Genomic DNA, 27218 nt, shown 5'->3' with positions numbered 1-27218 from the left:
TATTGCAGCAGATCATCGAAGAACCTCCAGCACGGACTCATGACTTCATGACCTCCCTTATACATTATAGTACTGTATCCAACAAGCTCCAGCACTGAGACTTGACTCCATTAATTCCACAGTACAGTATGACAGCACAGCACCTAGAAACTGCAAGTGATATGTAGCTTTGCATCACCCAGAATGCTTACATGTACACCTTGTTACCAAGGAGCACTGCCCAGGTATTCCCTAGGGCAGCTGTTTTCTGACACACACACTCAGGTCCAAAGTCCAACTGCAGCAAGTTCTCTAAATGCATAAATATTGCACTATCTTTGCTTGGTCCTGGTATCCAAACAGGGCCTATTCAGAGCCAATTTAATTTTCTTAATGGAATCAGGAACGAAACCTTTAGTATATACAGCAGAAGATGGATCATTGAAGCTGGCTTTCAGATAAGCCCAGCCTGGCAATACCTTTACTATCGATTTTACGTCAGGCTAGAGCTCAGTAACCTGGTTAATATTACTACACTTACAGATCATACAGACATTGAAACTGCTGTGTACACTCTTAGGGGCTCTCAGAGCCTGACATGTCTCTGGGCAATTTGCAAGGAAAGAATAAGAGTATGAACCTGCAAACAACTTGATGTTTAATTCAAGATAATTCAGTATGCATTGTGTGGCCCTAGTAATTTCTATTGTTCATCAATATTCTTAGCACTAGGAGGCTTGCAGACTCTCTGTCTCCCTCTGTTGAACAAAGCCCTTTCCCCCCAATTCTGACCAGTCCCCTCTACTCAATGCCTCACTATCTCCAACAAAGAGAACTGCTGTTGAATTTCCAGGAACAATATTTAAGAGTCTGCTTTATTAAGAATGATGAGTTCAACTACATGAGCAGGAGAGTTGGAATGTTCTCTAAGCGAGAGGGATAGATTCTGACACAGATGTGACACTATGCTAAATCAGAGAACACCTGAAGTAGAAGCATTATATCAGCTATTTCATTTCTCTGGTGGCTGGTGTGAAAAAGGCAGCTAGGAGACTAAGGGAGTTAGCCAGCTGGTGAGTATCTGTACTTCTGTCTTATTGCTAATGATTAATTTTGGGGGGCAAAAAAGGAGAAACTTTTGTGTGCTGGGAACTTGCCTCCGAGTTTGGGAGGGCTCCAGGCTGCTTTGCTGTGTTTGGTGTGTGCACATTGAAGTTTGGTTGCTGACTGTCTGGGCTAGATCACCCTGCAGTTAGGTGAATAAGTGCCTGACTCCTAGCAGGGCTCTAGCGGGACTCTTTTAAGGGCCCTAGAAAGGCTCTTTGATATGACAACAGAGCAGTTTTTTTGAATAGGCTAATGATTACAGGTGGCTGAGGGAGAGGGGGTAAGTCACCTATTCCAGCTGTGTGTGGGGCTCAGGCTTTGAAAACCATGCAGACTCCCACCTGAGAGATTAAAGGAGTGAGCCAGCTGAGTTTAGCAGCAGAGGAAGGCAGGGAGGTAGGGTTTGTTTCAACTTACAGGTACTCTGCAAGGAAGAACCTGCAATGGGAGGAAAACGGCACATTGCCAAAAGCACTCCTTGTTCTGCCTCTGCCTGCACCTGTGGGGGCCCTGGCTAGACAGGCATTCTGGCCCTGGAGGCTTCTACCCAGACACTGGTCTTGACTTGCTGGACATGTGTCCTGCATGTCCCTGATGAAGAAAGCCAGGCAGGGGAAACCAGCTGGTGTAGAGAGGTGCCTGTTGGTAGAATCCCTCAGGAAGTAGGTAAGAAAGCTGCAGGAGGAGATGGCTCATTGGTATAGCATCCAGGAGCAGGAGGACTTCACCAATAGGATGCAGATGGAGACATCCAGGATGGAGGATGCTAGCCAGCTACAGATGGCTACAGCAGCCCCCAGTGGGGAAGGAGACCCAGCTGTTCTAAGGGGAGGAGACTGGTTGCTGGCCACCTCGAGCTGTAGGCAGCACTTCATCGATCCAGTTCCCCATTGCAACAAGGTCAAGAACTGGCACTGGAAAAAGGAGGTGAGGAGCAGACCACAGTGGCTGAAGAAGAGGAGCCACCTGCCCCCAAGTCCAGGAGACTCATGGTCACCACAAGCAAGAGGAAGAGACACAAGTGATGTATTAAGAACTCCCTTCTGAATGGGATAGAGGCATCCATCTGCTGACCTGACTTGATGTCCTTACAGGTGTGCTGCCTGCCTGAAACCTGCATCCAAGACATTACATAAAGGCTGCTAAAGCCCATCTGTTCTTCTTACCACTATCCCATGCTGCTCATTCACATGGCACTAATGATACTGTCAAATATAAACCTGAGCAGATCAACAGTGATTACAGGGCTCTGGGAGCAAGGGTGAAGGAGTCAGGGGTGCTGGTGGTGTTTTTTTCAATCCTTCCAGTTGAGAGTAAGGGCCCAAGCAGGGACAATGACATCCTTGAGATGACCAGTTGGCTGCACAGATGGGTATCAATGGGAGAGCTTTGGCTTCCTCGACCCTAAGATGCTGTTCCAGAAAGGAGGACTGCTAGGAAGAAATGGGGTCCACCTGACTACAAAGGGGAAGAGCATCTTTGCACACTGACTCTCCAATCTAGTAAGGAGGATTTTAATTTAGGTTAAAAGAAGGCAGGTGGCAAAAGCCCACAAGTAAGTATTAAAAAAAGGTGGAATGAACAGAGAACTAAGTGTTGGGGGGTAAATGGAAAATTACAATTGGGCTGTAGGAGCCACAAGAGGGATAACAGTGATGGAATCTGCTCATCATCTTAGATATCTATACATAAATGCAAGGCACATCGGGAATAAACAGGAAGTACTGGAATTATTCGTACATGAGCTAAATTATGACTTAATTGGAATCACAGAGACTTGGGATAAATCTCATGACTGGGATATTGGTAGAGTGGGGATAGCTTGTTCAGAAAAGACAGGCAGGGAAAAAAGGGAGGACATATTGCATTATGTATCAAGAATATATACACTTGTTCTGAGGTGCAGAAGGAGGTCAGAGGCAGAAGAGCTGACAGTATCTGGGTGAAGAAAAAGGGTAAAAATCAGGGACAGTATCAAACCACCAAATTAGGAAGAGGCGAGGATGAGGAGATGGAACAATTAACAGAAATAACCAAAACACAAGACCCAATGTTAATGGGGGGGGGTGTCTTTAACTACCCAGACATCTGTTGGAAAAGTAATATGGCAAAACACAAAATGTTTTTGGAATGTACTGGGGGCTACTTTTTGTTTCAGAAGATGGAGGAAGTAACCAGAGGGACAGCCATTTTAGATTTGATTCTGACTAACAGGGAGGAATTGATTGTGAATCTGAAGGTTGAAGGCAGTTTGGGTGAAAGTAATCATGAAATAACAGACTTCATGATTCTACGGAAAGGAAGGAGGGGAGCAGCAGAATAAGGACAATGGCCTTCAAAAAAGCAGCCTTTAACAATCTCAGAAAACAGGTAGGTAAGGCTCCATGAAAAGCAAAGCAAAGTGAAAAAGGAGTTCAGGAAAGCTGGCAGTTTCACAAAGAAACAACATTAAAGGAACAACAGCTATCTATCCTGATGTGAAGAAAAGATAGGAAGAATTGTAAGAGGCTGATATGGCTCCACCAGGAGCTCTTTTAATTACCTGAAAATCAAAAAGGAATCCTACAAAAAATGGAAATGGACAAATTGCTAAGGATGATTACAAAAGAATAGCACAAGCATGTAGGGACAAAATCAGAAAGGCTAAGGCACAAAATGAGTTACACCAAAAAAGGGACAAAAAAGGCAGTAAGGAGAGGTTCTATACATACATTAGGAGCAAGAGAAAGACTAAGGAAAAGGCCGGGGTGAAGGAGTTGGTGGCGCAGGTGGTGTTTTCATCCTTTATTTGGCAAGGAAGGGAAGCTAATAATGGGCAACATTAAGAAGGCTGAAGTGTTAAATGCCTAATTTTGCTTCAGTCTTCACTAAAAAGGTAAATTGTGACCAGATACTTACCACAATTAATATTAACAACAAAAGGGAAAGAACACAATGCAAAATAGGGAAAGAACAGGATAAAGAACATTTAGGAAAGTTGGATGTATTCAAGTCAGCAGGGCCTGATGAAATTCACCTTAGCATATTTAAGGAACTAGCTGAAGCAATCACAGAACCATTAGCAATTTTCTTTGAGAACTCATGGACAGTGGATGAGTTCCCAGAGGGCTTGAGAAGGGCTAACATAGTGCCTATTTTTAAAAATGGGAATAAAGAGGAACCGTGGAATTCTAGACCAATCAGCCTAACTTTGATACCTGGAAAGACATTGGAACAAATTATTAAACAATCAGTCTGTGAACATCTAGAGGATGATACAGCTATAAATAATAGCTAATGTAGATTTGTCAAGAACAAATAATACCAAACCAAACTAATTTCCTTCTTGGACAGGGTTACTGGCCTACTGAATAGGGGAGAAGCAGTAGATATGGTATATCTTGATTTTAGTAAGGCTTTTGACAGAGTCCCACATGACATTCTCATAAGCAAACCAAGAAGAGAGTCCAGAGGAAAGCAACAAGGAATGATGAAAGGTTTAGAAAATTTAGCCTATGAGGAAAGATTTAAAAAACTGGGCATGTTTAGTACTGAGAAAAGCAAATTGAGGAGGGAATTGATAACAGACTTCAGATATGTTAAGGGCTGTTATAAAGACAATGATCATCAATTGTTCTCCATGTCCACTGAAGGTAGGACAAGAAATAATGGGCTTAATCTGAAGCAAAGGAGATGTAGGTTAGATATTAGGAAAAACTTTCTAACTATAAGGAGAGTTAAGTAATGGAATAGGCTTCCTAAAGAGGTTGTGGAATGCCACCATTGGAGGTTTTTAAGAGCAGGTTAGACAAACACCTGTCAGGGATCGTCTAGGTATACTTAGCCCTACCTCAGCACAGGTGATTGGATTAGATGATCTCTCGAGCTCTTTTCCAGTCCTACATTTCTATGATTCTAAGATTGCTTCAGGACTTCAGAATTTATTCAGAGATTACCTAAAGTATGAGAGGCTCTCTAGATAAAGATGTCAAACATCAATCCATCTCAGGCTCAGATTTGTCTCCTCTTAGGAATTGTACCCAAAGTCCATTTCAGAGAGGCACAGAAATCCAAGTTCCATTTCTTCTCCTGGCAGGGATTATAGCACAGAGATCCAGTTCTAGCTCATTTCCTCTCTGAGGCTACACCCAGGATCCATTCCAGGTTGCCACTGATTTAATCTCCTTGTTACAAGTGAACTAAGAGATTGAGGGAGGTTTCTCCGTATCTGATCCTAGGGCAGACTTTGTTATCGGATGGGTTTCATTTTGGACAGTTTCCATTAAGTGGCAGACTGGATTGTGTTGACCCAGATGACCAGGATGTAATAGATTCTAGGTATATTGGTGGCACCAACCCGAGATAAGCCTTATTTCAGTAGCAGAGAGCTCTTACTGATGTGGATTATGAACCTGCTTCTACAGTCCTGCAATTTACATTCACACACGTAGAGCAAGACCCAGCATCTAACTCTAACAGTAACTTCTGATATCTGAGTGAGGATTATTAGCCCTTTAGCTGGTGTTGATCAATAATCAGGAATATGGGACTCGCTATACTAGAACAAACAAGTGATTTGTTTGCTCTGGTACCTTGCGTCCCACTGTGGCCAATGCCTAGTATTTTAGAGGAAGGAGGAAAAAATGAACACAATACACCTGGATATTTTAGCATTACCATACCATTGAAGAGAAAAGCACTTCCTGTCCCCAGGTAGTGGTCATCTTGTCCCCTGAAGAATGAGGATTAGCAGCTCCTCTTCATTCTAGATAGTGCAACTACAGATGCTATTTTAGGGTTTTCACCTATCCTGTTAAATTTAGACCAGGGGCTTTGATGTTTGGTTTGTTCCAGCCATCTCTCTTCACCATTTTTTCACCAGAAAGCTTTTACCAGAGACTGATCTGAACTGTGGGTATGACAGACAGAACAGCAGCTTCAGCACTACCAATCCGAGGATGGTTCACTGATCCAAGAGCTGAGCACCAATCAGAAAAGCACCTCCTTCTCATGCATAAAACACAAATGTAGGACAGAGCAGAATCCTAGGGAAAAAGCACTGTTGATGAATTCAGAAGGAAGAGCTGAATATTATAGGAGACCTCCAGAATCAGAAAGAGAACAACACAGTGAAGTGTTCTGTCTGGAATTGGGGATTGGGTATGGCTTGACAACAGGGGGGGAGGATTATGGGGAAGGGCTGAGGTAGGCTTTTCTTTGGTTTCTGCCCACCTGAAAAGGTAGGAGTGCTAATTTTTTCTTCATATAAATTACTAATCATCCCTCAACAATATCATGTGGTAATGAGCTCCATAGGTTAATGATATGCTGCACATAGGCTTTATCCCTACACTCTCATTTGCTCATTATACTTCCTGTTCTACTCCTAACAGTACAGTATTTTTTAGAAGTGGACAAATACATTTAAAAATCCCAAACCATCCAAAAATCCAATTACTTCAGGCTGGTCTTCCTGTCATTTCACAGCACAAGACCTTCAGATATAAAAGAGAAAGCTGGTCTTGGGCCATGTACCTGCCATAGAGAAGCTAGATCTCTATGCAACAGTGACTCTTATTTGTTCTGCTACACACACTAAACTAGGTTTCCTTTGTCCACCCTGGACTTGTATAGAGACTTTTAAAATCAATCCATTGTAAAAGAAAAAGAAAGGAATCTCATTTTTTCCAAGGGTCCCTAATTCCAACCCCTTGTTTTCCCTACTTCCACATATTTTAAACATGACTGAAGTATATTACATATTTTAGATGTCTTTAAAACTAAGCCCCTGACCACCTATGATTGTTACAGGTCCCTTTCAGCTTTTCGCTCCTTTCATGAAAGCAAAGGTATTAACCCAATGTCCTGACAAATTTCCATTGAGCAAATTAGGTTCTACCTACTTAAATTCCACTGTAATTTTAATTAGAGAGAATGAACTTAACTTCATATCCTAAAGCTGTTGTGGCAGTCTTCAGGTAGGCTATTAAATAGCTGCTATTTTCCATTCCAGAGATAGCCGCATGTCAGTGATGGGTGAAGTGATCACTATTGATACTGAACAGCTAGGTACTTGTGAGGAGCACTCAATCAATCAATAATAGGCAGAAATGGACCTGTGAATCTAGCTGCCTCAGCCAGCAGAGACTAGTCACATGCCTGAAGTGGCATGGGCAGTCGTTGGGGGTAAGAATGACATCAGAAGACAACTTTTTCCCTGCTACACTGGCAAGGAGACATCTGGAGGGGGAAGGGCCCACCTAGAAAGGAAGTGAGCAAGAACTGAAAATAGGAGAAGAAGGGATTTGAGGTTAAGAATTAAATTTTACTTTGCTCACCAGAACAGGAGTCTTGGCTGGGTATCTCTATAGCAACAAAAGGTGGTGCCAGGGAATTCAAGGAAAACAAGAGCAAGGATCTGTTGGTGGAATTCTCAATGGGAGCCAATCAGGTTATATAAACAAAGAGCTTACAGTGTACTTAACTCATGCCCCTCAAAGGCAGGTAGAAGGAAAGGACAGCAAGCACAAGGATGATTGCCAATAAACAGTCATGTGGGCTCCCCTCCCTCTCTTTCTCTGTTAGAACTCCGTCTCCCTGTTGCACTTCAAAGCACCCTCTTGGTTCCCATCTCATGTGCATTCTGACACATCCAGGAATGAAAAAGTAACCATGGGGAAGACCAAAGTAAGGAACATCCAGGCTAAGGTTTGGTATTGCCTGATTTTCTTATCTGCGTTCTCTTCCTCTCTCTTTCTATGCTATCTCTTCTACCCTGCCCAGAGTTTTACAGATTGACCAGAAGCAAATACCCCTGAACTCTGGAAAAGTCTGGATCAGCACTGGGAACTGAACGTTGTGACTTAGGCTCTACTGTTATACCTAGCTCTTCCACCCAGGGAGGCATCTCAGAAAGGAGCAGCCTTTGAAAAGAAAGAAGATGACCAAAGCATGGCCAAAGCATTAGGGGCCAGATGCTTGGTTCCAGTAAAGCCACTGTTGAACCCTCTAGCATTGTGAAGGAGCCAGAAAACTGGCCTAACCAGTTACCAGATGATTCTCACAGCACATGGGGAGCCTTTGGGTGATGGACAGCTGATGAGTGGCTCTATAGATGTTCAACAATTTGGGGATGAGGCCTGAACCGTGTGGGACATTTTGCATTTTGGAGGTGGAGGAATAGCGACCCCATTGTACTTGATCTGTGAGAAAGGACTTGTGGCCTTTCAGGGCATTTCTATTCACCCTGGAAGTTTCTTGGTGGTGATGACTGATGGTATCAACTGCTGCTGATGGGATGAGTATGGATGTATTTCCTTTAACTATGGAGACTGTTTTTTGGGTAACACGCCCTCTGCCAAAAGTTCACCCACACCAACAGTGGCTGAGGAGTATGCTGCCGGAGTATCAGACTGCTTGCTCTGCCCGCGAATGTGCACTGACAATCCTTTTCAAGCAGATACTGGTGGTAAGAATGGGGAAGAATGATGATAGTTAAAACTACGCCAAACCATGTGAAATTTAGCTCTTGTGACCAGGATAACCCATGACATTGCTTAGAGAAATCGGCCCATTACTGAAGGAGCATTTTGGACTCAGTAGATTTGAGGCCTATAATCTCAGCAACAGTAAGTGAATCAGATGAAATAGGGGCATCGTTACCCTACTGAAGGTTTGGGAGGAAGTTAATAAATGAAATTAATAGGCAGCAAGTTTAAAACAAACAAAAGGAAGTATTTCTTCACACAATGCACAGTCAACCTGTGAAACTCCTTGCCAGAGGATGTTGTGAAGGCTAAGACTATAACAGAGTTCAAAAAAGAACTAGATAAATTCATGGAAGATAGGTCCATCAATGGCTATTAGCCAGGATGGGCAGGGATAATGTCCATAGCCAGAAGCTGGGAATGGGCAACAGGAGATGGATCACTTGATGATTACCTGTTCTGTTCATTCCCTCTGGGGCATCTGGCACTGGCCACTGTCGGAAGACAGGAGAAGACAGGGCTAGATGGACCTTTAGTCTGACCCAGTATGGGCCATTCTTATGTAAGTGTAACCCACTGGTCAAGTGTATGTTATACATTCTCTTCTGTGTCTTATCCCCAAAGGATGAGAGTCTGTTACAGCCAGCAGCTCTGGAGGCTACTTCTTTAGATCATGCTGTGGCGACTCATGCGTTTAGCTCTGGAGGTTCTCAGTTCAGTCCTCAGAGTTGGCCATCACAGAATCAGTGACTTTGGGGAGAGAGAAGTGGAGCAGACTTTGCTAGAAGCAATGCCCTAAGGGAACTGCCCCTCAGGCAACATTTAAATAGCTGCAGGTAGCTAGCCTTACCAGGTGTTCTCCTCTTGCCCAGCTCTCAGAGGGATGATTATGTTCCGGTTTGTCTCCACATGTCGGATTTCAACTGTGAATCCCTGAAGAGCAGGAGCAGTGCCCTGTGAATATATGGCCAACTCCAGCAAGCAGGACTCCACGCTCCATGGCAGGATGGGGCTATGCAGACTGAACTCACATCTATCCAAGAACCTGCTGGTGTTTAGGAGGAGAATGTCCCCTGAAGGAAAGAAGGGAAGAGTACAAGGGGAGAAGACAAGAAAAGAAGAAACAAGAGGAAAGAGGGATTGAAAGAAGCAGTGGTGAAAAAGGAGAGGAGAAGAAAAGACAAGAAAAAAGTAGAGAAGATAAAAAAGTGAAAGAAGAATTAAGTTAAAAAAGAAAGAAAATAAATAGAGAACAGATCGAGAGAGAGAGGAGAGAAGAAAAGAGAGGAAAAGAAACCAAGGAGAGAGAAGGAAAAAGAAGGGAGGAGGCAACAGATATAATACTGGTTAGAAACACAACACAGACATGAGTAAGCGCACAAATATGAGGAGTCAGCTTAGCCTTGTCAAGGGGCTGAATTTCCTGGGAGTCTCACCCTCTGTAGTTAAAAGTGGCTTCTTCTGACTGTGGTGGAAACAAAGCTAATTCACAAAGGGCCTGAACCATAAGAACATAAAGATTATGGGCCAAATCCCAAGAGGTGATGAATACCTGGGACCTAACAGTGAAGAGTGCTGAGCATCTACAATTCCCATTAAAGGCAAAGTGAGCTGAAAGGGCTTGGAATACTGCAGACTTGGGCCCCTTCAAATCCTATTAGCTACACGAGGAGTTGAATTTCCCTAGCTTTTCTCAGGGTCTGGAAGTAGCTACCTATGGAAGTAGCTACACTATGCACTGCTGACAAAAGAGGAGGGACTTGCCAATAACTGTGGTTCTTTGAGAGTGTTGCCTTTGCATTTCAAATGTTGCAGTATGTGCATTGTATAAAAATGGGCTGTGTTCAATATGTATCAAGTTTCACATTGTACATTGCAGTATGAGCAAGGCTGCTACACAGTAAACATTCCATAAATCTATGCAATGTGCTCAAGTCTAGTGTTCTATAAATATATGGAAAAATCAATGGCTTTTTTAATATACACGTGATTCTTAGTGGTGTGTTCTCTAGAGTTCAGAGTGGGATTTCATGATGGTTTCATGTAAGCAGGTATAGTCTATGTGGCAGTCTGAGAGAGACAAGGGAGGATGGCCATAGACATCTGTGTGTGCATATGTGTACCCCTTTGGGAATAAACTGGAAGTTTGTCTACCTTCTATGTCTCCTCTGGATGAATGGTTCTCCAGAACTTGATGCTGCTGCTGCCGCACCAAGGCCCTCACTGAAGATGGTACCCAGTCTGGTTTTCCGAAGGTGTCCGTAGATGTTACCCAGGAGCAGATGGACCCATAGGTACAAGAGGTTTCTGGGATGAGAAAGAGAGAGAACTTTTCACTGGTGTGCCACCTGGCTCCAGGGAGGGTGTCAGGCCAGGATGTTAATGAGCAGATCTAGATTCATGAGCCCATTCATACATTCTAAGGCCAGAAGTAACTATAGTGACCACATGTATGTATGGATATATGACATGTATGAATGTATATATGGTATGTATGACACAGGCCAGAGAACTTCCCCGAAATAATTCCTAGAACATATCTTTTAGAAAAACTACCTTAATTTAAAAATTGCCAGTAATGGAGAATCCACTGTGACCCGTGGTAAATTGTTCCAATGGTTAATTACTCTCACGGTTAAAAATTTATGCCTTATTTCCAGTCTGAAATTGTCTAGCTTCAACTTCCAGTCATTGGATCATGTTATACCTTTTGCTGCTAGACTGAAGAGCCTATTATCAAATATTTGTTCCCCATGTAGGCACTTATAGACAGTGATCAAGTCACCACTTGACCTTCTCTTTGTTAACCTAAATCAGGGGGGGCCAACCTGTGGCTCCGGAGCCACCTGCGGCTCTTCAGAAGTTAATATGCGGCTCCTTGAATAGGCACCGACTGCGGGGCTGGAGCTACAGGCGCCAACTTTCCAATGTGCCGGGGGGGCTCACTGCTCAACCCCTGACTCTGCCACAAGCCCTGCCCCCACGCCACCCCTTCCCGCCCCCTCCCCTCAACCTGCAGTGCCTTTGCTCCACCCCACTCCCCCACAGAGCCTCCTCCATGCCACAAAACAGCTGATCGGGAGGGGGAGGCACTGATCAGCAGGGCTGCCAGTGGGCAGGAGGTGCTGGGAGTGGGGGGAGCAAATAGGGAGCTGCTGACATATTATTGTGGTTCTCTGGCAATGTACATTGGTAAATTCTGACTCCTTCTCAGGCTCAGGTTGGCCACCCCTGATCTTAATAAACTGAGCTCCTGGCATATATCACAATAAAGCACATTTTCTAATCCTTTAATCATCCTCATGGCTCTTCTCTGAACCCTCTGCAATTTATCAACAGAATAGTCTGTGACATCTCAGGTAAAAAGGAACTGTCAGAGGGAAGAGAGGAAGCTGCCCATGGATAAGAATGATGGAGATTCTCCTACCTGATGTGGGGAAAAGGCCAACCTAGGGAGACAACCCTGGACCTCTTTGGCCGGTGTAAATCAGCATACTTCCACTGAAGTCAGTGGAGCTAAACCAGTTTACACCTGTGGAGGATCTGGCCCACTTGTAAGTACAATCCTGAACAAGAGTGACATCCAGCATAGCAAAAGAATTGAAAGAGGATGGAAACAGACCCCTCACATTGTGGAACACAGAACTCAGGAATTTCTCAAATAGAAGAGCTGAGTGTATGAAACTCAGCGAGATGAGAGGTGTTATGTAAAGCCTCCACTCAATCCAGTAGAATGCGATTGTAAGATTTGTAACTTTTCAGTCATTGCTAGTATGATCATTAAGTTCTGTAACCTTTTGCAAACTTTGTAACTTTAGGTTTCAGAGTAGCAGCCGTGTTAGTCTGTATCCGCAAAAAGAAAAGGAGTACTTGTGGCACCTTAGAGACTAACAAATTTGTATGAGCATAAGCTTTCGTGAGCTACAGCTCACCGCATCGGATGTATTCAGTGGATTGCTCAAATAAATTTGTTAGTCTCTAAGGTGCCACAAGTACTCCTTTTCTTTTTGTAACTTTAGTTATTGTTAGCATAGCCTTTTAAGTTTTGTAACTTTTGTGAGCTCTGTAACCTTTTCAGTTACCCTTTGTATGAACCTCTAAGCTTTGCAATATTCCAACACGTGATCAGGGGGAGATAAGGGAGTGTGAACAAAGGAGTGTATGTGGGACGGGGCAGAGAGGAACTGCTAGGAGAAAAGAGCCCAGAGCCAGGAGCCTCTAATGTAATCTGCCCTGAGAAGGCAATCATGGGGTGCTGTAAAGAAAAGAAGAACCTGGTATGCATGAAAGGAACAAGGTCTGGGAATACTTCTCAGTGACAGACACAGAAGGAAAACTCAGTGTACGTGACAGGAGCTACCCAGTTCCACCAAAAGGAAGAAGGCATGCATGCAAGCCCCCTGCTTCTTGACCTGCTTGCCGGCCCGGATCCGTGACCGCAGGCAGACACACCAAATCTACTGTGCTTCAGCTTCTCAGCTTCCTCTGCTGTCTCCGGTAACTCTCCACCTGCGTGAGTGTGTGGGTGCATGAGGGTATGAATGCGTTGAATGTGTGCGGGGATGAATAAGATCCATCCCTTTTCTGTTTGATCCAATAGTGGCATTTAATAAAACCAATATAAGTGTAACCCTGGGTTGGTTTCTAGGGAAATTGAGGTAATATTAGTGGTGGAGAATGTGGTCAACCACCAATAGGGTACACTAGTGGAAAGGGGTGACACGGAGTAGAGAGCGCATGCGGTGCCTGCTCCCTCTTCCAGGTACACTAGAGGAAAGGGGTGACACGGAGTAGAGAGCTTGAGCGGTGCTTGCTGCCCCTTCCTGATTTTGGGCATGGTGCCGCTGTTTAGAAAGGGAAAGAGCCCCCCCACATCCACAATGGAGGGAAAAGTGGCAAAATTTCCCCTCCTCCGGGCACACTCCAAGGGTGTTGACCCATGGGTCCCAGGGGCGGTTTCATCAGGGGACGCCATGGTGGACGTAGATAATACGTACCAGAAATATTGTGAGTTTTAACATCCGGATTCAAAGACTAAGGATCGGGCAGTGGCATGGTTGTTGTGGCAAATGTGTTGTGCTTGGCAAACTGCTAAAGCTGATTATAATTCTGAAACTATGCAAGTGAGGCAGGAGTTGGAGCGAGTAAGGGTGGAAAGGGATATGTGGAAGGCACAAGAACAAGCAGCAGGGGCAAGTTGTCAGCAGCTAGAAACCTCCACTGTCAAGGCGATGGAGAGAGCTGAACAGGCAGAAGAAGAGAGGGAACAATCTAAGGAATTGGACGTCCAGGTGGAGTGTTTGTGGGGACTGGTGTTAGAGCAGGGGACCCGTCCGGGCGGGAGAGCAGCAGGATCCCCGGGATCAGGGACAAAGGCGCCACTCTGATATGACCCCAGAGACTGGGAAGGGACATCTGGTATGACCCAGACCCGGGATGGCTGCCAGATGGGCCGGGAGCTCAGCCAGCCCCAGTGGCAGCTGTGCAATGGTTAACTTTCCCAGCCCAGGGAGGGAGCCCCAGACCTGTAACTAGGGTGACTATGGAGGAAATAGCCTTGACCCCTGCAGAGATAACTTCTCTGGCTCAAGGGTTAGGGCCAGCCAAGGTGAGCACATTCTCGGAATGGGCATATCAGTTTCTGAGGGCGATAGAGGATCAGGGGAGGTTAAACACAGAGGAGGTTAGGAAGCTGTTGAGGACGGCATCCACAGTACTGGGGTGCGATATGAGAATCGCACTGCGGACGCAGGCAACCAGATGGTGGCAGTCCCCATTTGCGCTGGTTTGCAATTTGGCTCAGAGAAAGGCACTGCAGGAGGTCAGCCGCCAGTATGCAGCAGGCTTCCCCGCTCTGGGGAAGGCCCCTGACATCTTTGTGGAGAGTTTGGTATTAGTGTGATTGTTAACTGGGCGGTATCCGGTCCGCCCAGGGGAGAGCGATCCCCAGGACCCTGTCCAAGATTGTGATTCCAATGGCCGAATTAAGGCTTATTGCAGCAATGTTGCCCAAAGATGTTCAGATGGCTATGGAAGTGTGGAGGCAGGGAGAGCCCCTAGACATATCACACCTTAAGGAAGCAGCACGCCAGACCACCAGAGCAGCCCCAGCGCCTCGACACAGGCGCCACCAATCAGACAGCAGTCAGCTCTGCATATAGTTGTGGATAGCCTTAAAGGATCAGGGGGAACCCATGGGAAGCCCATGGAGTCCCTAGCACTCCATTGTATTCAGCTGGGGTTGAAGCTCCTGGAGCTGGGGGGCAATATTGGGGCCAAAAAAACAACCTCAGACTGGGGGGGGGCCCGACTCCCTGAGTCCACTGGGAGAGGAAAGGGATGGACCTGGGTGGGACCTCTCCAGGTGGATTCGGGAGGAAGGTTGCATGTGCGCCTTCAGGTTGGGGGGCCATATGAGTGCCCTGAGACATCTGAACTGGATTTTGTGGTGCTGGTGGACACTGTTGTGGCTGTCTCACTGCTTCCCTGTCCCGTGCTGGGAGTACCAATCCAGGGAACCATTGAGATCCAGGGATTTGATGGCACCTTGGCGCAGGGACAAGTGTTGGGATGAATGGTCACCCGGGTGGGGAATCTTACCCGAAGATGGCCCTTGATTTATAGCCCCACAACCACAGAACCAATTTTGGGCATAGATTGCTTGCAGGAGAGAGGAATAGTGGTTGATGGTGCTAACAAAGGTTTATGGAGGACCCCAAAGAAAGACTCGACCCCTGAAGTAAGGAAGGGAGATACTGGATTGCTGACGCGTAGTATGTTGGGAGAGGCTGCAGTGACCAGGGATAGCAAGGAGGAATGGAGGAAGCGTTTTCCCCAGGCATGGGCGGCCCACAAGCTGGACTGCGGTAAATGGACTGGGGAACCGGTGAAAATAGAAGGACCAGCAGTCCCCCCACAGAAACAATGTCCTATCCCCGCTGCAGCACGTCAGGCTGTAGCAGAGACAGTTAGAGAGCTGGAAGGGCAGGGAGTAGTGAAAAGAACAACTTCCTCCTTTAAATCCCCCATATGGCCTGTGAGGAAAGCTGATGGGGTCTCATGGAGACTGTCGACTATCAGAGAGTCAATGTGATGACCCCCCAGCGGGCGCCAATAGTCGCAGACATGACCCAGGTGTTGCAAGACATACCAAGGGAAGCTAAAAGATTTTCTGTATTGGATTTGTCTAACTGTTTCTTTGCTATTCCACTTGACGAAGGATCACAGGACCGATTCACGTTCCATGTGGATGGGGTATAGTATTGCTTTACCCGTATACCCCAGGGATTTCATAGTGCCCCCGCTATTGCGCATAAGGTAGTGACCCAAATGTTAGAGCATCTCCCTCCAGGGGATAAGGGGTGGGTGGTCTCATATGTGGACGATATCCTGATTGGGAAGCGTGTCCATCGGGGACAGCTCAAGCATGTAGGGGGAACCACACCGACTCCATGTTCCTCTCTACGATAGCCTACGGTTTACAATGTTTAAGTCTTTTTCGCAGCTTCTGTTTTTCAGGGCACCAGAAAGAGCTGGTACCAGCTGAAGGACAACAAACATACCATGGTGCGTCGTCACGACAAACTTCTACGTTGTCTTATGTTCTGTGTTTTGTGTTTTATGTTTGTCTTGTAGTGCTTGTCTCATTGCTAGCATTATTGTGTATGGGGTTTGGGAAAAGGGAAGATACCGCATTAGGCAGGGAACAGCAACAAACCATACTCACAGCCCCTTTTAACTCTAACTGGACCCTTCCCTCTCCTTACCCCTCTGCCTCCTGCCAAATTGTCAATCACACACCTATCCCCGTGGTGGCCACCTCTGTCCAAAAGCCTGTGATACATCAAGTTTGTAACTACCTCTTTACCGAGGGTATGAATGCGTTGAATGTGTGCGTGTATGAATAAGATCTATCCCTTTTCTGTTTGATCCAATAGCGACATTTAATAAAACCAATGTAAGTGTAACCCTGGGTTGGTTTCTAGGGAAATTGAGGTAACAAAAGGGTCTTGGAGCCTGGGTTCCAGCCTGAGCAGAAACATCCATACTGCTGCTCTAGCCAGCCCAAGCCCCACAAGCCCAAGTCAATTGACCTGAACTCTGAGCCTTGGTACCAGAGGCTTTTCTTTGTCATGTAGACATACCTTAAGGGTTGTAAAATGGACGTCCTTCAGAACAGTTTCACCACCCCTAAGATGAGGCGGGGAGAACCCCGACCGACTGGAACCCATAGAGCTCATTCACAGTGCTGAGAGCAGCGCAGTATCCTGGCCAAGTCGTTTTTCATAATCAGCATATTATAAACCAGCAAAGAACTAATTCGCTGCTGCTTTATCAATCTGATACAAGGTCCCTGCAGGGACATCAGCTGCCTAATGCTCTCATTCACACATATGCACAGTGAGATGAACAAGTACTGCAGGCTAATATTCATTCAGGTGGTAATTATTATTATAGCATCTAGAGGCCTCAGGGGCTGTATATATTCTCTACTTCCCAATGAGGGACCCAATCCAAGGAAGGAAGGACAATAGGAACCAGTCCCTAGGGAGAGAATTAAGGTTGGGGAAGTAACAGGGCCAGTCTTATGGACCGTAAGTGAAGGATGGGCAACAAAGAGCAGGGTAGAATTCAAGTTCGTTTGGTACTTTAAGGTGAGAATCTGCTAACTCTTCTTGTTGGTTTAAATTTCCAGCTGTATACAAACTAAGGTTTTCCTGTGGGAATTTACTTGACTAACAACATAAGAAATGCCATACAGGGCCAGATCAGTGGTCCACCTCGCCCAGTATCCTGTCTCCAACAGTGGCCAGTACCAGAGCTACAGATGGAGTGTACAAAAAAGGGAAGCTGGAGTGATTCATCCCTATCTTCTCCTCCCAGCTTCTGGCAGTCAGAGGTTTACGGTTGCCCAGAGCATGGGGTTGCATCCCTGACTGTTTTAATTAATATCCACTGATGGGCCTATCCTTCATAAACTTATCAAGTTCTTTTTTGAAGTCAGTTATACTTTTGGCCATCACCACATCCCATGGCAATGAGTTCCACAGGTTAACTGTGCATTGTGTGAAAAAGTACTTCCTTTTGTTTGTATTAAACCTGCAGCCTATTAATTTTATTGAGTGACCCCTGTTTTTTGTATCATGGGAAAGGGTGGATAACACTTCTCTGTTCTCTTTATGCACACAATTCATGATTTTATAGCTCTGTATCATATCCCCTCTTATTTGTCTCTTTTCTAAGCTGAACAGCTCTAGTCTTTTTTGCCTCCCCTCATATGGAGGCCATCTATGCCCTTGATCTATGCCCTTCTCTAAACCTTTTCCAATTCCACTATACCCTTTTTGAGATGGGGCGATAAGAACTGGACACAAGGTATGGGCGCACCATGGATTTATATAGTGACCTTATGATATTATTTTCTATCCTCTTCCTAATAGTTCCTAACATACTGTTAGACTTTTTGATCACTGCTGCACATTGAGCTGAAGTTTTCACAGAACTATCCACAGTGACGTCAAGATCTCTTTCTTCAGTGTTAACAGCTAATTTAGAACCCATCATTATATATGTGTAGTTGGGATTATTTCTTCCAATGTGTATCGCTTTGTATTGATCAATGTTCAATTTCATCTGCCATTTTGTCACTCAGTCACCCAGTTTTCTGAGATCCCCCTGTAATGCTTCACAGTCAGCTTTGGACTTAACTATCTTGAATAACTGTATCATCTGCAAACTTTGCCACTTCATTATTCACTAGGGTGACCAGATGTCCCGATTTTATAGGGACAGTCCCAATATTGAGGCTTTTTCTTATATAGGTGCCTATTGCCCCCCCACCCTCTGTCCCAATTTTTCACACTTCCTATCTGATCACCCTACTATTTCCTCCTCTTTCCAGATTAGTAATGAACATCTTGAACAGCACAGGTCCCAGTAGCGATCCTTAGTGGACCCTGCTGTGTATCTCTCCATTGTGAAAACTGACCATTTATTCTTATCCTTTGTTTCCTATCTTTTACGCATTACTGATCCATGAGACCTTCCTTCTTATCCCACAACTCCTTAGTTTCCCTAAGAGCCTTTGATGAGGGACATTGTCGAAAGCTTTCTGAAAATCAAAACACACTATATTGACCAGATCACCCTTATCCACATGCTTGTTGACAGCCACAAAGAATTCCATAGATTAGTGAGGTATGACTTCCCTTTACACAATCAGTGTTGACTCTTCCCCCCAAAAATTGTGTTTATCTTTCTGTCTGATAATTTTGTTCTTTACTATAGTTTCTGCCAATCTGCCCAATACTGAAGTCAGGCTCATTGGCTTGTAATTGCCCTGATCGCTTCAGGAACCCTTTTTAAAAATTGGCATTATATAAGCTACCTTCCAGTCATCTGGTAAAGAGTCTTCTTTCAGTGATCATTTACATATTATAGTTAGTAGTTCTGCAATTTCACTTTTGAGTTCATTCAGAAATCTTGGGTCAATACTATCTGGCCCTGGTGACTTATTATTGTTTAATTTATCAATTTGTTCTAAAACCTCTTCTATTAACTTATCAGTTGGGGTAGTACTTCAGATTTGTCTCCCAAAAAGGATAGCTCTGTTATGGGTATCTCCCCCACATCCTCTGCAGCAAAGACTGATGCAAAGAATTCATTTAGCTTCTCTGCTGTGGCCTTGTTTTCCTTGAGTGTTCCTTTAACACCTTGGTCATCTAGTCACCCCACTGCCTCTTTGGCAGGCTTCCTGCTTCCAACGTACTTAAATTCTTACTGTTAGTTTTTGCATCTTTACAAAGTTGCTTCTCCAGTTTTTTTTGGCCTGCCTTATTACAGTTTTATACGTTTCCGGCCAGAGTTTGTGCACCTTCCTAGTATCCTCATTAGGATATGACTTCCAAATTTTAAAGGATTACTTTTTGTCTCTAACAGCCTCGACTACTCTGCCGTTTAGCTATGGTGGCATTGTTTTGATCCTCTTCTTGTCTTTTCTGATTTGGGGTATATACTTAGTCTGAACCTCTATCATGGTGTTTTTAAATAATCCCCATGCTGCTTTCAGGCATTTAACCCTTGTGAGAGCTCATTTTAATTTCCGCCTGACAAGAGTCCTAATTCTTGTATAGTTCCTCTTTTTAAAGTCTAATGCTACCGTGGTGGGTTTCTTTGGCATTTCCTCCGTATAACAATGTTATATTTAATTACATGACGATCTAATTTAGGACTAAATCTCCCCTTGTGGGTTCCAGGACTAGCTACTTCAAGAAGCAATCATTTATGGTGTCTAGAAATTTTATCTCTGCATCACACCCTGAAGTGACATTTACCCAGTCAATAGGAGGATTGTTGAAATCCCCCATTATTAAGGCTGCGAGTCTGTCATGGAGGTCATGGATTCCTTGACTTTCCGGGACCTCCATGACTTCTGCAGTGGCCAGTGTGACTGGCCTGGGGGCCGCCCAAGCTGCTCAGGCAGCCTCCGGGCCAGCTGCACCGGCTGCTTCTGGGGCAATATTGGGTCACCATGCCCCTCCCACCTAGCAGCAGCAGGAGTTTGGGTGTGGGAGAGGGCTCAGGGCTGAGGCAGGGGGCTGGGCTCTGGGTGGCGCTTACCTTGGGGGGGGCTCCCTGGAAGCAGCTGGTATGTCCAGCCCCTAGGCGGAGGAGTGGCCAGGCAGCTTCATGCGCTGCCTCTGCCCGCAGGTGCTGCCCCTACCCGCAGGTGCTGCCCCCGCAGCTCCCAGCCAATGGGAGCTGTGGAGCGGGTGCTCTGGGCAGTGGCAGCGCATGGAGCCACCTGGCCACCCCTCCACCTAGGGGCTGCAGAAACATGCCGGCTGCCTCCAGGAACCGGGTAGGGAGCCTGCCAGCCCCCATTCCTCCCAGCACTAGCAGAGGTCCTGGGCCACCCACTGGCCCCCACCCCCCAGCACCTGCAGTGCCCCTGGGCAGCCCTCCCCACCCCCAGAGCACCCAAGTTTTAGTCAGGGATTAAAGTACAAGTCATTGACAGGTCACGGGCTGTGAATTTTTGTTTACTGCCCGTGATCTGTCCATGACTTTTGCTAAAAATACCCATGACTAAAATGTAGCCTCAGCCATTATTATTGTGCTTTCTGAATTTGTAGCCTCTCTAATCTCCCTGAGCATTTCATAGTCACTGTCACCATCCTGGTCAGGTGGTTGGTAGTATATTCCTCTGGCTATACTCATATTATTCAAGTATGGAATTTCTATCCCTAGAGATTCTATGGTACAGTTTGTTTCATGTAAGATTTTTTAAATTATTTGTCTCTATGCTTTCTTTAATGCCACTCCTCCACCTCCATGACCTACTCGGTCATTCCTATCTATTTTATACTGTGTATTACCGTGTCCCATTGATTATCCTTACTTCTCCACATTTCCGTGATACCTATTATATCAAAATCCTCATATAATGCCGGTTCACCCATTCATCCATCTTAGTATTAAGACTTCTAGCATTTATATAGAAGCACTAGTCAATATTCAGTTGCTTGCCTTCAAGTGTTCTATTTAAATGGGACTCTATTTTGTTTGTTTATTCCTCACTAGTTTTTACCTGTACTTTACCAACTTCATTCCTATCCTCTTTACTAGAATATTGAGTTCCCCATTGACAAAATTCATCCCTAAGGGACTTCTCCACACCTGTTGGCTTTTCCCCACTATTTGCCACCTACTTGTCACTGTGGAAGAGGTTATTATTTCTACTATAATATCCTGAGTAGATAAGTATAAGTAATTTGTAATTACATTAAAAATATAATTATCACAGTAGGTAAACTCAGGAAAAATACAGAATATAAATATGTAGTTCTTTGTCCTAGTAGTTCTGGCCAGGTTATGAACCCCGTATTCACCCAGACTGGTGAGCAGTTTGCTCATATGAGAACACTCATTGAAATCTGAAGGACTATTCATGCCAGTGACTGCTCACCTACATGAGGTAAGAGAGTTTATAATGTGTCCCTATTGTTATTATAAGTAAATATTTATATCTGGTAGCACCCAAACAGGGCCAGAAAACACAATCACTATGTCTGCAGTGCTACAGTTGAACATTGGAGATAGCAAACTGAAGTCTGAGTAGCAAAAATGCCAAACAATTTTCCATAAAGTTTATTTAAAAATAAATATTTATGGAAAATTATTGCATTTTAAAATATCTTACCAAGTCTTGAACTTGTAGTTACAGATATTAGAGCAATGTATTTCTAACTCCTTGAATATACAGCCACATAGCAAACTGCTCCACTAATAAAGTAAATACAACAACTACTTTCACAGTGACAAGCAGATGATTTCCCCACTTGCTCCAGGTGTACAAAGCTGGATGGAGTCCCATCACTTCTAGGTTGGGAGGGTTCTGATGTCTGGGAGAGGAGTAACAAGCTTTACAACAGAATGGAAAATTGTGAGGGGTTGACATCTGGAAAGAGATATCAAGGGCTTATTGGGGAAGGGCAGTCTGAGCTGTGGCATGAAGGGAAATGGTCGGCAATTGGAAGGGGATGGCTAGGGCCATTTACAGAGCAAGGAAGTGTTGGGTGCACATCAAATAGTCTGAGTATGAGGGAATATCTGTCCCAGGTTAAATGTGCATCTGCTCCTCAGGTGGCACATGACAGTGGAGGCTGGGATGCAACTCTTTGACTAGTACCTTATAGTTGGGATGGGATTTGGGGAACCATTCCTGGGACAAGAGCAGAGACTATTTCATCTATGTGGATCTTCTTTTTCCACAGACCAGGGGATGGGGAGCCAGAGCCCTGTACGTGGGGATTATAAATTCTGAACTTTGTGTTTTAGACACTAACATTTCACAAGTTTAGGACTTGGTTTTTATGAACTGGTTTTCTTCCACCTTGTCAAAGGCTCATTTTCTTCTTGGGGACTAAGGGCAGTCCTGCTCCCATTGAGTCAATGGACGGTCCCTTCTAGCCCTACATTTCCATGATTCTATGACTACATAGCATATGCCTGCCTCCCTGACTACACCAGTTATGCAGGTAGGTTGGTGAAGCGTGCAAAGAGATAATATGAAGTATGAGCATTGCTTGCCAGACAATCAATCATCTATCCACGTGCTTACATGGCCCCATCTCTGTTGTATTTGTGCAACTCCCAAGGATTCAAAATAGAAATAATAATCTCTCTTTTTTTCCTTCCCAGCCAATAAAAGAGGTAGATAAAATTGATTAATTTATAGGATTTGGTGGCTTTGTTTATATTTGCTAACCATATCCCACTATTTGTTATGGAAACTCGTGTTCAGGTGAAGTAAGCAAACTCTCTTCCCTGAAAGAAATTCATATGATAAATGAGTTATGCAAGCTGGGACCAAGTTTACTGATTTGAAAAAAAAATACAGAGCTCTTTTTGATATGTACAGTTGCTGAGTGTTTTATTAATTATGACACCCAATTGAAATCAAGAGGAGAACTCTTTTTGGACGACCAACTGGATAGTGCATGATGCAAATTTTGTTGAATGGATGCATTAATTCAATATTTCTGTTTATGTCTGAGAAACTGTGGGGTGGGAAAGGAGGGAGCATGAACTAAAGAGGAATTATTGTAATGCTATTGAAATAAAAATATGGTTCCCTTTAAGGCTGAACAAATCCAGTTTTTTCCCTCATTGCCAAAAACTGCTCCTCCTCTGTGAGGGATCTCATGATTCATAGATATTTAGGTCAGAAGGGACCATTATGATCATCGAGTCTGACTTCCTGCATAATGCAGGCCACAGAATTTCACCCACCACTCCTGCAAAAAACCTCTCACCTATGTCTGTGCTATTGAAGTCCTCAAATCGTGATTTAAAGACTTCAAGGAGCAGAGAATCCTCCAGCAAGTGACCTGTGCCCCATGCTACAGAGGAAGATGAAAAACCTCCAGGGCCTCTTCCAATCTGCCCTGGAGGAAAATTCCTTCCCAACCCCAAATATGGCGATCAGCTAAACCCTGAGCATATGGGCAAGATTCATCAGCCAGATACTACAGAAAATTCTTTCCTGGGTAACTCAGATCCCACCCCATCTAATATCCCATCACAGGCCATTGGGCCTATTTACCGTGAATATTTAATGACCAAAACCGTGTTATCCCATCATACTATCTCCTCCATAAACTTATTGAGTTTAATCTTAAAGCCAGATAGATCTTTTGCCCCCACTGCTTCCCTTGGAAGGCTGTTCCAAAACTTCACTCCTCTGATGGTTAGAAACCTGCGTCTAATTTCTAGTCTAAATTTCCTGGTGGCCAGTTTATAACCATTTGTTCTTGTGTCCACATTGGTACTGAGCTTAAATAATTCCTCTCTCTCTCCTGTATTTATCCCTCCGATATATTTATAGAGAGCAATCATATCTCCCCTCAACCTTCTTTTAGTTAGGCTAAACAAGCCAAGCTCTTTGAGTCTCCTTTCATAAGACAGGTTTTCCATTCCTCAGATCATCCTAGTAGCCCTTCTCTGTACCTGTTCCCGTTTGAATTCATCCTTCTTAAACATGGAAGAGCAGAACTGCACACAGTATTCCAGGTGAGGTCTCAGCAGTGCCTTGTATAATGGCACTAAAACCTCCTTATCCCTACTGGAAATACCCCTCCTGATGCATCCCAAGACCGCATTAGCTTTTTTCACGGCCATATCACATTGGCAGCTCATAGTCATCCTATGATCAACCAATACTCCAAGATCCTTCTCCTCCTCCGTTACTTCTAATTGATGTGTCCCCAGCTTATAACTAAAATTCTTGTTATTAATCCCTAAATGCATGACCTTACACTTCTCACTATTAAATTTCATCCTATTACTATTACTCCAGTTTACAAGGTCATCCAGATCCTCCTGTAGGATATCCCTATCCTTCTCTAAATTGGCAATACCTCCCAGCTTTGTATCATCCGCAAATTTTATTAGCACACTCCCACTTTTTGTGCCGAGGTCAGTAATAAAAAGATTAAATAAGATTGGTCCCAAAAACGATCCTTGAGGAACTCCATTGGTAACCTCCCTCCAGCCTGACAGTTCACCTTTCAGTAGGACCCGTTGTAGTCTCCCCTTTAACCAATTCCTTATCCACCTTTCAATTTTCCTATTGATCCCCATCTTATCCAATTTAACTAATAATTCCCCATGTGGCACGGTATCAAACGCCTTACTGAAATCTAGGTAAATTAGATTCACTGCGTTTCCTTTGTCTAAAAAATCAGTTACTTTCTCAAAGAAGGAGATCAGGTTGGTTTGGCATGATCTACCTTTTGTAAAACCATGTTGTATTTTGTCCCATTTACCATTGATTTCAATGTCCTTAACTACCTTCTCCTTCAAAATTTTTTCCAAGACCTTGCATACTACAGATGTCAAACTAACAGGCCTATAGTTAACCGGATCACTTTTTTCCCCTTTCTTAAAAATAGAAACTATGTTAGCAATTCTCCAATCATATGGTACAACCCCTGAGTTTACAGATTCATTAAAAATTCTTGCTAATGGGCTTGCAATTTCATGTGCCAATTCCTTTAAAATTCTTGGATGAATATTATCTAGCCCCCTGATTTAGTCCCATTAAGCTGTTTGAGTTTCTCTTCTACCTCAGATATGGTAATATCTACCTCCATATCCTCATTCCCATTTGTCATGCTACCATTATCCCTAAGATCCTGATAAAAGGGCCTCTCCACTGTCCTCCTCCCACTTGCTTTCCAGGACATTGGGTTGGGTTTTATTACAATGGGGAGGTAATGACAGCTAATTGTTCACCTTCTTCTAGGTATTTCACATCCTGGAACAGTTTCAAAAACTGCTGAATGCACAAGGAATACATACAAAAAGAATGAAGGGAAACAATTTAAAATAGAAGGCAAAAATATGGAAAAATTGCCCCAATCACCACAAGAGGAAATTTTAGTTGCCATGGAACTGCAATGAAGACACGTACTCCATAGGATTCCAGCCAGCACAGACACCACTTCAGGGAGGAATTCCACACTGTAAGATTCCTAGGTGACATTGACAGGGTAGTGCCATGAGGATGTTCTCACTGCAGGAGGCCAACTCCTAGCTGGCCCTTCAGGGCACTCACACTATTGCATAAGAGAATAACTTCTCTGGTATGTGAACAGTAACAATACACTTATCCTGCTCTAACGGAAAGGGTCCCCTATCAGAAATTGCCTCATGTAGTAGCCTTCCCCCTTTGCTCTTTCCTTAAGCAGAGCTATGGTGGGAGTGCAGACAAGAAAGGACAGCGTTCCTGAAGCCTTGTGGGTATTGAACTGTGCACACGCTCCACACATGTACAGAATCCTCCAAGAGTACCACAGCTTTGTACAGTTATCTACCTTTCTAGCAGTGCTTGGCTCATTCTCTCAGCCCTTCACAAATGTGGGCACTCATCCAACTACTCCTGGTACCACAGGAAGCCCAATTCATCCTACCTTCCTTGCAGCTACTCGCTCAGTCCTGTTCAGTTTTTGCAGACAGATGGGAGAAAGAATTTCCTTTGAAAATAACTTCACTCTGTATTACTGCCATGGAATTTATTTTCTATTTGCTGAGGAAACAGTTCCATTAATTAGCATTTGCTTCAGGAACTCTACATATTCTAGTGATTGTTTTCATAGTGTCTTGATGGAGAAGACTTTTTGTTCTGGGCTTCCCACCACAGAAATAGAGACAGTGCCTTAAGGCTACACTAGCTTGTTTGAGTCCGTTCCATTCATCCTATGAAAGCCAGCAGCTTGGCTTTCTGGTAACCAGACACACACATGGAGATGGGAGGCTTCTGATTATCAAGGAGGGCAGCTCATCCCCTCTGATCGGTGTGGGTCCTGCTTATGAGATAGGAAGGACTAAAGGGACAGGAGTTGTAGTACCTGGACTGGAAGACTGATCAGATGACACCATCACATTTTTGCCTTGAGACAGTCTGGGAGGGGGACTCAGTAAAGAAGGGTTTCTCTCATATAATCCAGAGCAGGACACAGCAACTGTAACAAAACAATAAAGAATGGGGAACGTTTAATGTTTATATATATTGATCCAGGCTTAAAATTCTCAATTCCATTACAATAGGAACATCCACCCAGCATAACCCATTTTAGTGCAGTATATCGCACCAAAATCTGCCCTCATCCTACAGTTGCAATACAGTGCTCCTCCAATGAGGTCTTCATTATAGCAGTATGGCTCCCAGAGATGCACACACTATAGCAACATAACTCACCTAATGATGTCCTCTTTAGTACAGATATATTCTGCCCAGCTATGCCCTTGTTATTGCAACATACCCTCCAAAGATGCACTTGCTATAACAATATACCCCCAAAGTGCCCATGCAACAGCAATATACTCATCCAATGATACCCTCCTTATAGTGTATCCATCTATTTGCCTAGTGATGTTTTGGGTGTGTTTCTATACACAGGAGGAATATATAATTTTAGAAGTGGCTGGAAATGAGAAGGTGGAGGCAACATCATCTACCCACCAGCAACCCTTGAGTCACCAGTCATGAGTGAATGCTTTGCAGTTCACAGTCTGAGACCTACTATTCCAAAACATTTGTAAAATAGTTTTACTGTGACATGTGACATACAGAATACATGACAGGATGGTATAAATGCTTTA

The 27218-nt window shown here is 44.3% G+C and overlaps 1 protein-coding gene across 1 annotated transcript in view; it reads right to left on the bottom strand.

The window, feature by feature from the left end:
- LTK (leukocyte receptor tyrosine kinase) overlaps positions 1–27218 on the bottom strand; it is a 167560-nt gene that overhangs the window by 83957 nt on the left and 56385 nt on the right. Inside the window, exons 2-4 of the mRNA XM_073348710.1 lie at positions 26465–26578; positions 10707–10859; positions 9403–9625 (exon numbers count right to left, since the gene is read on the bottom strand). Coding sequence (XP_073204811.1) covers positions 9403–9625; positions 10707–10859; positions 26465–26578 — 490 coding nt within the window. The remainder of the gene's footprint in view (positions 1–9402; positions 9626–10706; positions 10860–26464; positions 26579–27218) is intronic.

This window comes from Lepidochelys kempii, chromosome 6 (genome assembly GCF_965140285.1).
Source record: "Lepidochelys kempii isolate rLepKem1 chromosome 6, rLepKem1.hap1, whole genome shotgun sequence".
Lineage (NCBI taxonomy): Eukaryota > Metazoa > Chordata > Testudines > Cheloniidae > Lepidochelys > Lepidochelys kempii.
Note: the sequence above shows the minus strand (reverse complement) of the source record. Positions and strands in the feature narration are given on the sequence as shown.